The sequence below is a fragment of the Pan troglodytes genome, chromosome 19 (genome assembly GCF_028858775.2).
Source record: "Pan troglodytes isolate AG18354 chromosome 19, NHGRI_mPanTro3-v2.0_pri, whole genome shotgun sequence".
In the NCBI taxonomy this organism is placed as follows: domain Eukaryota; kingdom Metazoa; phylum Chordata; class Mammalia; order Primates; family Hominidae; genus Pan; species Pan troglodytes.
Genome location: NC_072417.2, coordinates 56,594,465 through 56,611,616, shown reverse-complemented (window position 1 = coordinate 56,611,616; position 17,152 = coordinate 56,594,465). Strand labels below are relative to the sequence as shown.

Below are 17,152 nucleotides of genomic sequence, written 5' to 3'. Positions count from 1 at the left end.
GACTGTCCAACAGAGCTAGCCCAAGTGTACATCTTCATGAAAAAGTGTAGGTGGTTGATGGAACTTCAGCTAAACCAGAAAGCAAACCAGGTGGCAAAGCTGTTAGTGAATGTTGAAGAAGTTGAAGAACACCGTAAGCTTTCCTCTCTCTCACTTCTTGTTGCATTCCAACAGTTGTTGAAGGCTTTGCCTTCTTGCTCAGTTTTCTTCTTTATCCAAGATTCTACCATCAACCTAGAAAACTTCACTATTTCTAGGAGTTCTCAAACTTCATATGCCTTCTGAGATGCTTGTTATAATGCAAATGTGTAGCCATCACCTCCATAAATTCCTTCACTCTGGGTCTGGGATAGGGTCTAGAATTGTGTATTTTAATGGTCCCCATAGCATACTTTGAGACACACTCTTCTAATCTGTAGAACCGATTCAACACTCTCTCCTAGCTCTTTACTGTCAGCACACTGCCTTGCTTCCCATTACTCACAAGAATATGTTTATTTCCCATTAAGGGAGACCTCTGCAACTTACAGCTAACCTAGTCTATCTGAATTCTTACCTTTTTTTGCTTCTTCTCTCCTCTGCCTGTTCTCCCCCTTGTCCCCTTCAGTGGATGGCACTTTCAGCCTGACACCTGGGGTCCTCTTAGATTCTGCAAGTCCAAGCAGATCTCCCTCTATCTACTATGTGGGGAGAATGTTATCTGAATCACTCGAGGGAAGCAAGTGATTGCCTCTCAACCTGCAGGTCAGACTTGCCTGGGTGCTTAATAATCATTTTGGGTTTTATGAAGGGCTTGGTTTTTACTTCAAAGCAAAGCATTGTAGCATCTTATTTATTAAGATTAAGGAATGAAACACTTAAGATAAATGAATTTTAAAAGAATGTTACAAGATTGTCTCTTATACTAAGAAAGTTTTTGCTCAACTGTTTATTTTGGAAAACCTTTCCAAAATGTATATAAAGTTTTAAATTTACTAGTAGCTTTAAAAAATATATTAAATAAGAAGGAAGAATAGTAAACTTGACAATTAAGAATGAAAAGAAGAATGCTGCATGTCAGTGAGCTTTTACAAGGATGCAGAGATGCATTTTTGTTCATAGTTACTCTGAGATATTTTATGTGTAGATGGAGAGTGACTATTTGGAGCATTCTCTCAGCCTGTGGATTTTGTGCTTTCTGTTCTCTCTGTCTCAAACATGTATACCTCACCATCTTATGTGTTTGCCAGGTTAACTCCTTTTTATCCTTCAGTCTTCAACTTTGACATCACTTTTGGGAAGTCTTCTGGGTTTGGAGGTCCTTCTATGTTCAGAGTTCCTCACCTGCTGAATCACTGTTACCTTGTGTAATAATTAATGCCTGTTGACTTTTCTGAGTCTTTATCACGGTGAAAGCCCCAAGAGGGCCGGGAACACATCTGTCTTGTTGACTATTACATTTCCATTGCCCAGCGCGGTGCCTTGCAAATAATAGGTGCTCAAAAAATAGTAGCTCAATGGAGAAAAGAAGTATAGCGAACTAGCTTGCCACCATTTGTAGAATTTGGAACAGCTTATCCTTTTAATTACAAATAATTATTTTACTGTACTGTAGTAGTTTAGTGGTTAGTGATGACAGAAAGCATTGTGTCTAAACTGTTAGGCAGCTGTGCATTTATAGTTACTTGGTCTGCTTTTCAGTGTCTCTTTCAACTGCTGTCATTGTGTCTTGAAGTTTTTAGTCTGTTACGCGATTTTGTATTCAGGATAATTGTGGAGGATTGGAGATGGCCCCACTGTGTTTCTCTTAAAGTTCATCAAATTTGTGAAAACTGTACCAGTGGGAGCTCAGAGGGATCCACAAAGACTTTGCTTTGTCCTGTTATCAGTGAATTGCTATTAGGTTTGACAAACTATTGATTTTCAGTTTTGCTTAAAGGAACAGCAACACCAATAAGGGAAGTCTTTTAGTTGTTGATCATCTCAAAAGTATTTCTAAAAGATTCTTGCTAGAAAGCTCTTTTGAATGCTTAGAATAACATAACCAACATTCTTGCCTAACCAATTAATAGGAATAAATGAAAATTCCCAAAGGAAAAGAAAACAATGATACATTAATATGTATGTATGCAGTTAGTTCCAGATGTAAATCATGAGTGAGTAATTGCACAGAAATTGCATCCTAAGTAGGCATTCTAAGGAAGTTGATTCTTCTGCAGTATTTTCGAGATTTAAATAAATGTAAAAGCATTTTACTGATTTGTTATATGTGTTCTGCAAAATAAGCACAGGTAGCTAAACGCTAAATACCATCAAAGTCGGAACGATACTTGAAATGGAGACTTAATTCTTTAAGTGTTTATCTTGTACAATATCTGCTCTCTGGATAACCACAGTTGTAATTTTGATATGAAACTGAGATAAAGCTTTATTTTTGTGAACACTGTCCAACTAACAATTTTTTTGCCAAACTCAGTTTTGAAACTACATGTTTCTGCTTCTTAAAAGTTTCAGTTTTATTCAACAGTTTATAGGCACCAGTTTTATGGAATTTTTTAAAGTTAATTAAAAAGGTTATAAATTTTTGGTTATTGAGTATATGAAGTAAATTGAGTTTCTTTATTGAGAAGAACAAACTAAAACAGGATGATAAGGTACAAAAGCTCTTTGGTTCAAGGAAAAGCGATAATTGAAAGAACAAGCTTAGGATCTCACTCAGTGTTGCAAAATTAGCTTAATATAACAGCTTTTATTTATATATTTATCAAACCCGATAGATACTTCATTTTCCTTTTTCTGAATGCTAATTGTAAATGTAAACCAAATGCTTCCTGGTGAACTGCCTTGGTGACCATACTTAAATGCTTCATTTTGGAATCAGTATTGCTTAGTAAATTTGAAGGTATGAGATTTAATTTGGTCCTAGGACTTTCAGTCTAACTTTCATCATTAATTGTATGAAAAATAAGAAAGGAAAACAGGAAGCCCTAATAAATTCTTACCTTTGTGGCTGTGGTGTTAAAAACCTGTATTAAAAGTCTTATCTTTTAACCAGAAGTGGTTATAGTTTGTAATCAGTTAGGCCCCTGATTGATATCTTTTAATGTGGCTGAGAAAAAAATAGCACGTCTCATATCAGTTGACTTTTCATCTGAACTTAACAATAAGCATGAGAATTACCACCTTCTCTGATATGTCTCTTGAGAAGACAACTATATTATGTGGTTCACAGAATGCTGCCAAGCTGTGAAGCCTAAAAAACTCACATAAGTTAGAAATTCAACTATTCGAAGCTTAAGGTGCTAATAAAAAAGAGATGAAAATCATTAAGTACAGCTATTTAGTAAAAAGTACACTCTCATTTAAAAATCAAAAAAGACTTAACTCCTTCCTCTGAATTAAGTTATACAATTTTGACCTTTGAAATCTACTAACAAAAGCTTAACTCCTTCCTCTGAATTAAGTTATACAATTTTGAACTTTGAGATCTGCTAACAAAAGCTTAATTCCATTGCTTGGGCACACACATAAATAAAACCACATACAAATTCATTAACTGCCTACTCTTGGTCAGCTTTCCACATTAAACAGCTTTAAAGAGATTATATCTCAAGTTTATGGGACTTGGATTACAGTGTTGCATAGTATCTGCTATCAAGGATAATGAGATATAATAGATTACAAGGGTAATTTGAAATCTATAGAAAATCTTAGAGTTTCATTTAGCCAGTGGCTTTAATCTTGTTCCCAAATCTTTTATCAGAATTGATAGTTATCCAACTTGATTTTTTGGACTTTTGTTTTTTCTCTTAGTTCTTTTGTGGCCAGTGCTAAAAAATAGTGAGTCATTAAGACACAGAGAAATAAGAAAAGGAAGATGTAGCTGACCCATTTTTTAACGTAATCTTTACAGTTATTTTTAGTTGATGATTTTAGAAAATTGAGTACAGTCATTATGCTTATGCTCAGAGACCAATACTCCCAAAGTAGTGAGACTTAAAAAAAAAAAAAAATTCTTGATAAAGTTGCTTCTTCAAGAAAACCTCTTTCATATTGGAAAAGCTAAAACATTTCAAGTGGTTCTCTGCTGCCCTGCAAAGTATACTGTGAGGTTAGAACTAGGGGCCTGGCTAAATTTGTACTGCAAGTCCTGTAAAAGCCTCCATTTATGGGTGACAGATAAAGCCCCTTCTGTTGCAGAAGTAACAGCATGCATGGCAGGGCTGCTTCTGCCCACCCCCAGTATGGGACTCCCTCTGTGACTCCTTCCAATTCCCCCTTAAAATCTGTAGAGGAAGAAGCGTTATCATGGATCCTATGCCAGAGATACAGTGTTAAAGCCTGTCTTGCCTGGTTTGTGATTTTGTGATCAGCTAGGTGATTGTGTGTTTGTATGTGCTTCATTCCTTCAGTTAGTGGAATTTTCTTTTTCTGAAAATGAGTCTTTGTAGTACTTACTAAAGAATATTCTGGCTGGGCATGGTGGCCCATGCCTGTAATCCCAGTGCTTTGGGAAGCAGAGTCAGAGGTGGAGGAATCACTTGAGGCCAGGAGTTGAAGGCTGCTGTGAGCTCTGATTGTGCCACTGCACTGCAGCCTGGGTGACAGAGCAAAACCCTGCCTCTGAAAAAAAGAGAGAGCCAAATATTAGACATAAACCATATGATTCTCTTGATTAGACCCTGGTAGATTTTACTACCAGTAATTTGCACATGGTTGTCCATGTAGAAAATCAGACATTAGTACCTACAATTGCTTGCTTTGCTTTTTATTTTAGAGCCAGTTTCTCCAGTTTATTAGTCCTGTACTTTATCAGTAAAAAGAACTTTAAGTGTACTTATGTATATTTATAATATTTATGCTATTATATATAAATATATATAAATGGATAGTTACATATAAATAAAATTCATGTATTCTTACACTGATATATTCATTTTAAGATATGCAAAATGTGGGTTTAAGAAGAAAGGGTTAAAAAATTAAACATAAGTGAAAGTTCTCCTGTTTTCTTACCATGTCCCTGCGGTATCCACACCTTTCTTTGAAATGCAGTATTTTTGAGATTTTAATAAATGTAAAAGCATTTTGGCACACTGAAGTGCTTTGCAATGCAAATGTAAGTTTTGTTTTTATCATTATTATTTTTAGTCTACATTTATTAAAGGGTTGCTATCTGTTCACTCCCCTGGAGGAGACAGATAACTTAGATTATAGTGCAGAAGCATACAGAGTGTGGTGTGAAGTGTTTTGTTGTTTCTCTAAATTCTTTTAGCACTGCTTTGAAATGTAAAGTCCAAGTGCAGTGGCCGGAGAAATATTTCACCTATAATTTTATGAACCACATTTAAATAATTTCCAAGAGCACTGCTTATTAAGCTCTTATTATTTACCAGACACTGTGCTCAGTGCATTTGATATAGTCAGAAACTGTTGTGTCTGTAGAAGGTGCCCTTGGCACGGACAGGAGCCTGGAAGTCAAGTATAGTTGGTTACTAGCGACATTTAGCTTGGAGGGACAGAAACTGTAGGAATAGTTGGATTTGCATAATTGAAGGGTTGTGCTAAGAAAAAAAAAAGTTAATTCACTGCTGCTCCAGAACACAGAAATTGCATCTTAAGTAAGTATTTCACGGAAGTTGATTCTGACTTAATTGGAGAAGGAACTGTCGAACAGCTAGAGCTCTTCTGTAGCAGAAGGGGTTGCCCAAGGAGAAATAATTTCCTGTCACCAGATTTGGAGAGACTATACACTGAGATGTTGGAGAAAGGATTTACATTAGGAGAGAAATTAGACTAGTTGACCCTAAATCCTCTTTGACCTTTTTGGATTTGATTATTTGAAGTACTGAATTATGTTTAGCTCCTTTGTAGTAGCTGCTTAAAAGTAATGAAGCCCTTTGTCACCACCTTCAAAATACTTACAGCGAACTCTGTTTGCACTGTTGCCATCCTACCCAGGCCCTCATCGCCTCCCACCTAGCGCCCTGCAGTAACCTTTAAGTGGTTCCCTGAGTAAATTTTCCTCCACTCCAATCAGTCCTCTGTGTTGCTGGTAGACTAGTCCTTTTTAAATGTTACCCTCATTACAGTACATATTAATTTTCTATTGCAGTGAAGCACATTACCACAAATTTAGCAGCTTAAAGCAACACAAAGTTATTGTTTCACTGTTTCAACAGGTAGAAGTCCAGGCATGATGTGTCTAGACACCCTGCTCAGGGTCTAACCAGGCTGAATTCAAGGTGTTGGTTGAGACTGTTCTCATCTGGGGCTTAGGGTCTTCTTCCGGGCTCACTGGTTGTTGGTAGAATTCATTTCTTTGCAACTCTAGGACTGAAGTCCCTGCATTCCTTCTAGCTGCCAGCATGGCTTGCTCTTAGCTCCTGGAAGCAGCCTGTAGTGCTTGCTTTGCCCTTGTAAGTACATGGCCCTCATAAGCAGTTCTCATTGTGGAGGTTTGCTTTCTTCTCGCCCAGTCAAGGATGTTTTAGTCTGTTTCCTGTTGCTTATGGAACTAGGTAATTTATAAAGAAAAGGCATTTATTTCTTACAGTTATGGAGTCTGAGAAGTCCAAGGTCCAGGGCCACCTCTGGTGAGGGTCTTCTTGACAGTGAGGACTCTGTAGAGTCCCAGGCAGCACAAGGCATGGCATGGTGAGAAGGTTGAGTGTGCTAGCCCAGGTCTCTCTTCTTCTTCTTGTAAAGCCACCAGTCCCACTCCTATGATAGTCTCTTAACCCATTAATACATTAATCCATTCATGAGGGCTGGGCCCCCATGACCCAATCACCTCTTATAGGCCCAACTTCTCAGTACTGCCACATTGGGGATTAAGTTTCAACATGAATTTCTGAGGGGACCAACTTTCAGACCATAGCCCAGGGCATATCTCATTGTGATTGTTTCAAAATTTTTAAATGTAGGTGTGGTTTTTTTTTTTCGTTTTTTTTTTTTTTTTTTTGAGCTGGCCTTGCTCTGTTGCCCAGGCTGGAGTGCAGTGGCAGCATCATAGCTCACTGCAGCCTTGAACTCCCAGGCTCAAGTCATCCTCCCACCTCAGTCTCTCAAGTAGCTATGACTAAAAGGCACATGCCACTGAGCTGGGCTAATTTAGTTTTTGTAGAACAGGGGCTCACTTTGTTGTCCAGGCTGGTCTTGAACTCCTGACTTCAACGGATCCTCCCACCTCAGCCTCCCAAAGTGTTGGGATTACTGGCATGTGCCATGGCATCTGGCAAAAAATTTGTTTTGTTTTGTTTTGTTTTGTTTTTTAAATTTTGGGAAACATAGTGGGAACTTATTCCTGGAGAAGGCAGAGGCAGATAAGAGAACATCTGGAGCAAATGAATCCTGGACAACAGATTGGACCTAGTAGTCAGGACCATCTTTAGTGAGGGCTGCTACTGGATCTCTTTTCATGGAGAAGCTTGAGGTTCTCTACCTGGCTTTCCACCCAGGAGTGGGGATGAGTCAAGCTCTGTTGGTTTGGGAATATTACTCTCCCATGGGCTCCCAGAGTCATTCCTGGGCCTGCAGTGCAGTGCCTCTGGGCCCATATTAGATGGGTCATGCTTCATTGGCAACATTGATTTTATGTTTATTTGTGAAAGGGCAGAATATGAGATTACCAAATAAAATATAATTTCAGGTATTATTAATGAGGGAATAGATTGCATTCACTTTTAATGAGATTTTGCTGTTACAAAATGATTCCATGTAATGAACCCCAGGAAATCAATGGAAAGTTTAATTACAGTTATGGCAGTGTTGTATGAGAAAATCGCTTTGGTCAATTTTACTCGTACAATTTATCAGTCCTCACTGCCTTTTTCAAATTAATTGCTTTGATGAAATAAGTATAAATACATTCTTTGTTAGCTTTTGGGTTTTTTTTAGAAATGTGTTACAAAATTCAAATTTCCTTCTCTCTAGTAATAGTTGTTATTATTTTTACATGTATTACCATTTACAATTTGTACATTTTAAAATTAGGTAGTATTTCCATTTTGTAAATTTCATCATTATTATGTCTTACTATAAAACACCATTCTTTTCCCTTTGTTAGCTTTTTATAAATCACTTTTTGTCTCTTCTCAATTTATCAGTAGATTCAGTCAAACATTTGATGTACTTTCTCTGTGCTTCATCACCCCATCAAGCTCTGGGGTGAATAGAAAGAATAACAAGATACTTCCTCCTCTGATGAACAGTTTTCCTGTCATGTAACTACATACCCTTCTCAATTTTAAACAAAATGAACTTTCTTTTTAGAACATTTCTATTATTGACAGTTCAGTGATTATGGGGCTTTCTTGTCCACTGTGATGGTAAATGACTTAAAAAAATTTGTTAAGCACAATACAAAATGTGGATCTGGATATTTAGAGATACCTAAAGTATAATACATCGTCCCTTGGAGTATCCCTGGGGGATTGGCTCTAGTATCCCATCTCTAGTTTACTTATGACACCTAATGCAATGTAAATGCTATGTAAATAATTGTCATACTGTATTGTTTACAGAATAATGACAGGAAAAAAAAAGGCTGTACATACTCATTACAGACGTGACTATTTTCTTTCCACATATTTTTGATCCAAGGTTGATTGAATCCACAGATGTGGAACCCATGGATACAGAAGTCTTCTATTTTTGTGACTCTAGATTTTACTAACTGTTTATCGAGAATGTTATAGTAGATTTTCTTTTAACTATTACAGCTGTTTATGAGTAGTAAACAACTCTACGTTTGTGTTCAAGGCCTTAAAATATAGTCAGATTATTTTGGCTGATTTACTCTATGGAGAGAAGCAGTTTACTTAGTTTGATTTTAAGAGAAAAACCTCTGCAGTCTCCTTTTCCCTCAAATTCTCCCATTGATACCATCAGCCTTTCTTCTGCATGGTGGAATTCTGATACAAATGAGAGGCAGCCTGGATGTTAAGGATTTTTCTTCTAGTCCTGGTTGTCACTGACGCAATATGTGAAGAGTCGCCTAACCAGTCTGGAGAGCTCTTGAGTCTTGCAAAAAAAATGACTCTTGTTCTTTAACACTGGCCTGTCCAGGAGGTTTTGCAATTTATGGTGTGATATCTACAAAGAACGAAAAAGCTTCCTCAAAGATGGGTGCTATTTGAGTATTCTAAATGGAGCTTTGTTGTTTGCTTTAAAAATAGTGCCTTTCTTGATGGTCTTTAAATGTGTGCAGGTAAAACTAAATGGCCTATGACAGGAGAGACTGTTCGTTCCCCATTGGCATAAGGGTAAAATGTACCTGCGACTACTGTTTTCAGAGTCAGTAATCACCATGGCATTTTCCTTTGGGCATAAGTTGTTAACAGAATTAGATAGCTAAAACTTTTTCCAGAATGTTTACTTTGAAATTGAGTATTCTACCTTTGATTGCTGCCCTCTGCTCCATGTGATTCTTTGCTGCTATTAGGTACCTTGTGTGTACTTGTTGTGTTATGACTTGTAGTAGCATATATGGGCCAGAACAGGCTGTACCCCTAAGCAGAGGAGATGTGAGAGGGGACAACACATGCTTTCTGGCCTAGACTCCCCACCTCAGCCATGCTACCTTTCTCCTGAATGTGTGTGTCTTCATGACTTCTGATTAGCCTCTCATTTGCCTTCAGCTCCTAATCTGCTCATCTTCCTGTAATCTTTATCCAAACCTGCACCCTCATTCCTGAACCTTGCTCTCTACTTATATCTGTGCATGTCTCTCGTTTCTGGAGGTAAATCTTCCCCCAGGAGATTCAGATGCACACCGTATTTGGGAACAACTGAGTTAAAGGAAGGACCCCTTGCCAAAATACTTGTGCTCTAGGTACTTTGAGTTGGGATAGTTATACTTAAGGCACCTTACGAACTACCATCGAACCCAGCCATAGTATTCATTTGATTTAGCAATATCAAGAAATCCGTGACCCATCTAGATATTAGGGAAGGGGCTTGTTCATATGGTACAACTATAAAGGATTATTGTAAGTTGCTGATAAGACTAGATTGAAGAACATACCAGCCAATTCATGATTCTTAGGAGGAACTACCAGTTTCTCCAGCATGTACCTCCTGATGCCAATAGTGGTGCCTTCCTGTTCTGCTTGCTGTAGCCCCTCTCATGGTTACTGGACACCCATGCCACCTTATTGTCTTGATGCATGTCCCCAAATATTCTTTGTGTCTTTCATTCTTTTCCTTCCCCCCATCTGTAAAGGTCTGACTTTTTCACATACTTCTCTGCATCATGCATGCTGCCCCTTGATCTCATGCATTCCCTCAGGCTCAGGCATGGCCTCTAGGCAACTCCAGAGCTTCATGCCTCTCCAGTCTCTCAAGTCTCCCTCCTGAGCTTTAGTTTCATATTTCGTCTGCGTTCTTTATATTTCTACCTGGATGTCCCACGGTTTCTCAAAACAGCACATGTTCCTAAGGCCAGCTAGCTTCATCACCTCTTTCCCTAATGTCCTTACTTCTATTAATGTTATCATTCCTTTCCATGTCACCCAAGTGCATGGTAAATGATAAAGTGCACTTTTCCATTCATTCTTTTTTGTTGTTTTATCTTCCTACCTCTCCCAGTTACCAGGTCCTGACAATTCTCTAATCAAAATATCCCATTTTTACAACCCTTATTCACAATGATTAATGGCATGGCCTCTTAAAATGTTTCTCTGTAAAACTCTCTGCCTCTCTTAAGTCACAGTGCACAGATAGTTCCACTTATAGATTGCCTTCTTGCATTAGACTTTCAGTGACTCTCCACTGCCAACCAACCAAACTACAAACTCCTCAGCTTGCTATTCTGCCGTCTGACATTTGCCACCTTTCCTCCTGTTTTTCCAGTAAATACTGCTCTACGCCTAGCTCAGTGATAGCCCCCCCAAATACAGCAGTGAACTACACAGACAGGGGTCCTACCTTCATGGAGCTTGTATTCCAGTGAGGAGTCAGAGTGTAGTAAGTGTCATGAAGGAAATAAAAGGAGGATGTGAGCGAGGGAGTAACTGGGGAGACTTACATTAGATGAGGTCATCAGGAAGGTTCCCCTTAACAAGTAGTATTTCCCATGGGATCTGAAGGATGAGAAGGAGCCAGCTGTGGAAAGAGGCAAATGAAACAAAAGTACAAGAACCCAGGGACAAGAAAGAGCTTGGAATGCTCAAAGAATAGAAGAAGTCTCATGAATGGATAATAGTGATTGAGCTAAAGAGAGGTGTGAGATGCACTTACTGGCAGAGAAAGAGTTTACATTTTATATCAGGTATAGCATCAAAGAATTTTCAATGTTCAAAGCAGCGATGTGATTTGATCTGTTTTCATTTTAAAAACATCACTCTGAAGAGAAGCAAGATGGAAGCAAGGAGACCAGTTAGGGGGTAAAGCTCTTATGGCAATTGCTTGGACTATGTTAGGGTTTCTCAAGCTCAGCACTTGGCATTTTAGGCTAGAAAATTATTTGTTGTTGGGGGTGTCCTATGCACCATAAGATGTTAAGAAGCATCCTCAGCCTTTATCCACTAGAAGACAAGTAGCACCTTCCCCTCCAATCAAAAGTGTTTCCAGATAATGCTAAATGTCCCCTGGGGGGCAAAACTACCCCTGGTTAAGAACGGCTGGACTAAATGCTGGCAGTGTGATGGGTTTGAAACATACTGTAGAGATAGAACAGACACTACTTTGTAATGAACGGGATATAGTGAGTGACAAAGGAGATAATCAAATATGCTTCCTAGGTTTTTGGTTGAAGAATCTAGGTAGATGGTGGTATCATGCATACTTTGGATTCTTGACATTGGTCTTCCCTTCCCTTGTGCCTGTTCTTGGAATTATCCATGTACCTGTAATGTTGCTCACCCCACCATTCTCTTCCTTTCTCTTCATCCCCTCTAGAAAATCCAACTTAAATGTCATCTTCTTGAAGCTTTCCCAGATTTGCCCACCAATGGTGATCCTTTTTCCAGCGGATTTCTACAGCTCCATATCAGCACCACTCTTGGACACTTTCTGGCCCTGTCAGCTTCTGTAAACCCCAGGAAAGAAGCGCCAGGGCCTACCGAAAAGGAGCAGCCTTGGTGGAAGCTTGAAATGTCTGGCTTTGATTCTGTACTTCGCCTCTTCCCTTGGTTCCTGTTGGTGGCTTGTAGGATTATCATCTCCCACTACGCATTCTCTGACCGCTGGGACCATCATCTCTTATAGGCAAGACCACTCCTAGGCTTGTCTGCAGTTTGTCACAGAATTGGGATCCTTGTTATTTGCTATCTTGTGTTAGTTATTAAGGTATATCTGCCATCTCCCTTTCAAATTAGTCAAGAGCAAGAATAAGACCATATACATCTTTATCCCTGGCAGTGCGTACTGATTACAAATTTGGTATTTAGTAAATGTCTGTTGAATGAATAAGTGAATGATTGAATCTGGAAGACTGACCTTATTTTTTTTCTCTTGAGTATGGAATTAAAAGAAAATTAACATTTTTATATAATTAGTACATGTAGTTTTTATAATCAGAAAAATGTGGATCTTTTTTAAGCCAAAGATCAGCCTGTACTTTGTGTTATTAATATAATCAATTAGTTTATATGAAGGATGGCTTGTTTTTTGTCGTTTTGGCCTTTACAGTTGGGACTCTTGTTGGTAACAGTGTGTCTGCTCTGTTTCTGTATCGCAGCTCTAGTTGTAAGTACCACTGCAGCTGGATTTGCATTGGCTCCGGGCCCTTTTGACTGGCCCTGTTTCCTGCTTACTTCTGTTGGGACAGGCCTCGCATCCTGTGCTGCCAACTCCATCAATCAGGTCAGTTTCTCACTTTCACCTAAATTATGGTATTGTCACTTTTTCCTAGATGGCTGTATTGTCATATTTTTAAATACCTTCCAAACTCATATATATTGATGGAGAAGCATTTGTAACACTATATATCCTGTAGGAGCCTGTGGGTTTCATAACCAATTTGTCTTTTCTTTTGAGGTGAATGGTTTTCAGATATGTTCAGGTGAGAGAGCAGTAGAGTAGATGCTTCAAATGACTAGGATTCCTTGGGTTAAAACATGTTTTTGAGCTGTCATAACTTTCTACTCTTAGTGGTATCTTTGTTTATCCATTTCAGATACATTTCCCTGAGCTTGTCATTGTGCACTACTCTTTCTTGGTTTGATTTCTTTGCATTTTAAACCACTGCTATAAAGAACAGAATATATTTTAACTATGCATATTCAGCTATTTTTAAAAAATCAATAATTTAGTACTCAGTTAACTTGGTATATGGAATAAGGTTATACCCCAAAATTAGCATATTATTTTTAATACATCCCCCCCTACTATTTTAAACATCAAAATAATTCTCCCAAATAATTTTTTTTCCCATCTGGTCATTGTGGTCTGCCTTAACGTTGTGGCTTTTTCATAAGATATTATAGTGAAAAATTTTGGCCAAAACTTAAGGAAAATCGTTTTCATTACCAGAACACCCAAGAGGAGTTGGCACAGTTTTAAAACAGGAATTCAAGTTACCAGCAGGAAAACAGCTTGGCTGAGTGGACATATAAGTTGCTAGTCTGCAAAATATGTGAATTTAATGTGATAATGCCTATAGTCATTATGGTTCTACAATATATTGTCAGCTATTTGGAGAAGGATCAATCTATTTCAAATAAGTTTTTTTGTTGTTGTTGTTATTTTGGATGTCAAAACAATCTTATAGTGAGGTTCAAATAGTGCTACCACTTTACCAAAAAGATCATCCCTTTCTATAAAGCAGGACACCATCTCTTCCAAGTAGTTTCTTCCTTTTGCTACCTTCCCATGTTTTCTGGTAAAGAGAATAAACATGATTCCACCATGAACATATTTTTAATGAAAATGCGAATAAAAAGCGATATAAGCCAAATTGATTTATTTGTCCATTTGGGTCTATTTTTTGTTTTTAAAAGTTATTACCTCTATTTGGTTATACATCTGGGACCCGAGGTTAAGCCAGGAGCACATTCTAGTTTTCAGCCTCCTTTTCGTAAATTGAAAAGCCACATTTATCCTTGAGATACTAATTATCTCAAGGATTTAAATTATGTAGATTCAAAGAAAATGTTTAAAATAAAATATGGACATTCAGAGAAAAAATAACTAAAAAGCATCAAATGGTTCAGAAGCTCCTAAATATTATAAAAATAAGAGTTGTTTGAGTTGGAGCTGCTCCTCCTCCCCTCTCATCCCACCCCTTTTCTTTTCAAAAATAGGTAGCTCAAGAATTTATCATGAAAAAACCTCTCAGTTGGATCAAGAAAGTATTTGGAGGAATAAAAATTGAATGATTTACATTTAGACAGAAATTGAACATAAGCCAAGGTTTTGGAAATTTTAAAAGGATGTGTTTAGGTGGCTGCTTGATTTTTAGTCTGTAGAAGTATTTTTGCTATAGGGAGCGAGTTGGATTCTGTAAATTTTAAAAATACGGGGGAAAGCCACAGAATGCGTGTTGGGATTCTTTCTGGTCCTGAAAAAGTGCAGTGTCTGCCTCTTTCCTCCTTAGGCTGGTTTTCCAGCCCTGCTCCGCATCCCACTTACACAGCACTCCTGATCTTCCGTTGGAACTCCGTGTCATGTTCCTCCATGTGTCACTCATCCCACACAGCCCTCTGCAGTGTCCTGAGTGATGTGAGTTCTTCATCAGTGCTTGTGGTACAAGTGAATTTCTCCATCTTTTTGTACCCCTCATATTGCTTCCTTCCACTTGTCTCAGGCTGTGATTTTGTTTGGAAGCATCACAACACTTCAAAAATCTCAACAATTCCCAGTATAGTAGAATCCTAGTGTTATCATTATGGTATCAGTCAGCTTCCCAAATTATAATATTTCCCAATAATGTTAGAGATATTTTAGTTCCAGTGTTAGGCAATCTCATACATTTAAAATAAAGGAATGCAAAATCATTTTTATTAGTGTTTTTAAATAGTGTAAGCAGAACAAAGAGCACTGGGCAATAAGGGTTCAACAGAGTTTTTGGGCAGCATATAAGTAAAGAAATACTCCTTAGCAAAAAGGAAGAGTTTACTATACTTTTTTTAGAGAGCTAGTGTTCAAATTAAAAATACATATATGTGGTTGGTCTGTATAAAAGTTCTTCACTTCTAATAGAATTCTATGGGAGGAAAACTTTCCTTCTGTTCGTATTTATGAAAAGATTCAAATTTTATTTATATTTTGTATTTATTAATATTTTCTTTTAGCAGTTATTCATTTAGTTTTCAGTATTCTTTGTACTCTGTTTCTGTGATCTCTGTGAAAGTAGAAAAAATAAAGCTTTGGAAAGCTGTTTTTACTTTTGTTTTAAGGAGAGAAAATGAAATTCAGCTTCTAAATTATGAAGAAGTGACTAGTGCATAAAGAGATTTGTATAAGAAACCACTAACATTAAAATGTTAAAGTAAATTACGTACGTATTTTGTAATATGTACACATGCTTCATTCGAAACCGTAGTGTGGCTTTAAAGCACATATGCCTTCAAAGGATGGAAAAATCCATAAAATGTTTTGAATTTTGCAACTGAAAGATAAAATATTGTGGATGGTTTAACTGATCAAGTCTTGAGAAACAAGTGACAAACTGAATAGCTGAATTAACAAATTTAAAAAGATAAGAATTATCAAAAAACTATAACATTATTTTGAGGATTTGACATAATAGTGTTATAATAAGCTATAATTGGGATTATTTTACCTAGATTAGATATACATGATTTTTTAGAGTGGTTATGTCAGTCAGTGTGTATGTCAGTAAATACATTTCTACAAGATACATTTTAATGGTGAGATGATATTCCATTTTATGGATATGCCTCAACTTTCTCAACCAGTTTTCCATTGTTGCAGCTTTTTGCTTCTATAAGTAACACTGCACAGATCTCTAATTGTTTTTAAAGGACAAATTATTGGAAATGAAATTGCTGGGAGGATGGCTGCCAGTTAAAGCACACATGAAACTGCTTTAACTTCAGAATAAATGATCTTAACAAAATAATTAATTTTCTACATTTATACAGTGCTGTAGAATTTGCAGAGCATATTTACATAAATTATTCTTTAAGGCTTATAATCCTTAAAGTAGGTGGTATTCCTTCTATTTCTATGTGTAAAACATTTTGTTTTGCTATTGAATTATTCTTTTAGAAGCCAACATTTAAAACATGTATCATGCAAATAATGTTTTCATTGCATATCAGTGAGAAAATATAGATAAGCAAAAATAACAATAACAAATTTTATTTTACTTTTCCTTTATGCCAGACATTGTTCTGTGTTAGAGATACAGCTGGAAACAAGCAAATATCTTACTTTTGTAGTGCCTATATCTCACCACCCAAATAGATCCATTTGTTAACATTTTGATTTATATTATTATAGACGTCTTCACATACACACATATCTTCATATATATAACATATATAAAACATATTTAACATGGATATCTTCACATATATATCATACATATATATAGTTTGGGTATATTTTTTCATAAAATAGTATGTCATGGACATCTCGCCATGTCAGTATTTGGTATAGCATGTTTTTTTGTTTTTGTTTTTTTTGAGGTAGGGTTTCGCTCTTGTCACTCAGGCTGGCATGCAGTGGCGCAATCTTGGCTCACTGCAACCTCCTCCACCTCCTGGGTTCAAGCAATTCTCCTGCCGCAGCCTCCCAAGTAGCTGGGATTATAGGCGCCCGCCACCGTGCCCACCTAATTTTTGTATTTTTAGTTGAGACATGGTTTCACCATGTTGGCTAGACTGGTCTTGAACTCCTGACCTCAAGTAATCCACCCGCCTCGGCCTCCCAAAATGCTGGGATTACAGGTGTCAGCCACTGCACCCAGCCAGCATAGCATGATTTTAAGAGTTGTATATGGATATACTTTGATTTGTTTAATCAGTTTCTCCTTATTCGACATTTTAGGGATTTCTAGTTTTTGTCCATGTAAACAATGCTGAGCTGAAATTCTTTTAGCTAAATCTTTGCATATATCCTTATTTATTTCGATAGTTTTCTAAAAATATGTGGTCAAGAGATTATGAAGTTTTCAAAATAAAAAGTTAAAATTAAGAAAAACTACTTCAAGTAAAACTAAATGTCTTCCCAGTCTTTTGTTTGTTTGAAATCAACTTACGCT

At 37.2% G+C, this 17,152-nt stretch overlaps 1 protein-coding gene across 1 annotated transcript in view; it reads left to right on the top strand.

Moving 5' to 3' along the window:
* Positions 1 to 17,152, top strand: part of COX10 (cytochrome c oxidase assembly factor heme A:farnesyltransferase COX10) — a 141,200-nt gene that overhangs the window by 19,974 nt on the left and 104,074 nt on the right. The window contains exon 4 of the mRNA XM_024350477.3: positions 12,662 to 12,786. Within this exon, the coding sequence (XP_024206245.2) occupies positions 12,662 to 12,786 (125 nt within the window). The remainder of the gene's footprint in view (positions 1 to 12,661; positions 12,787 to 17,152) is intronic.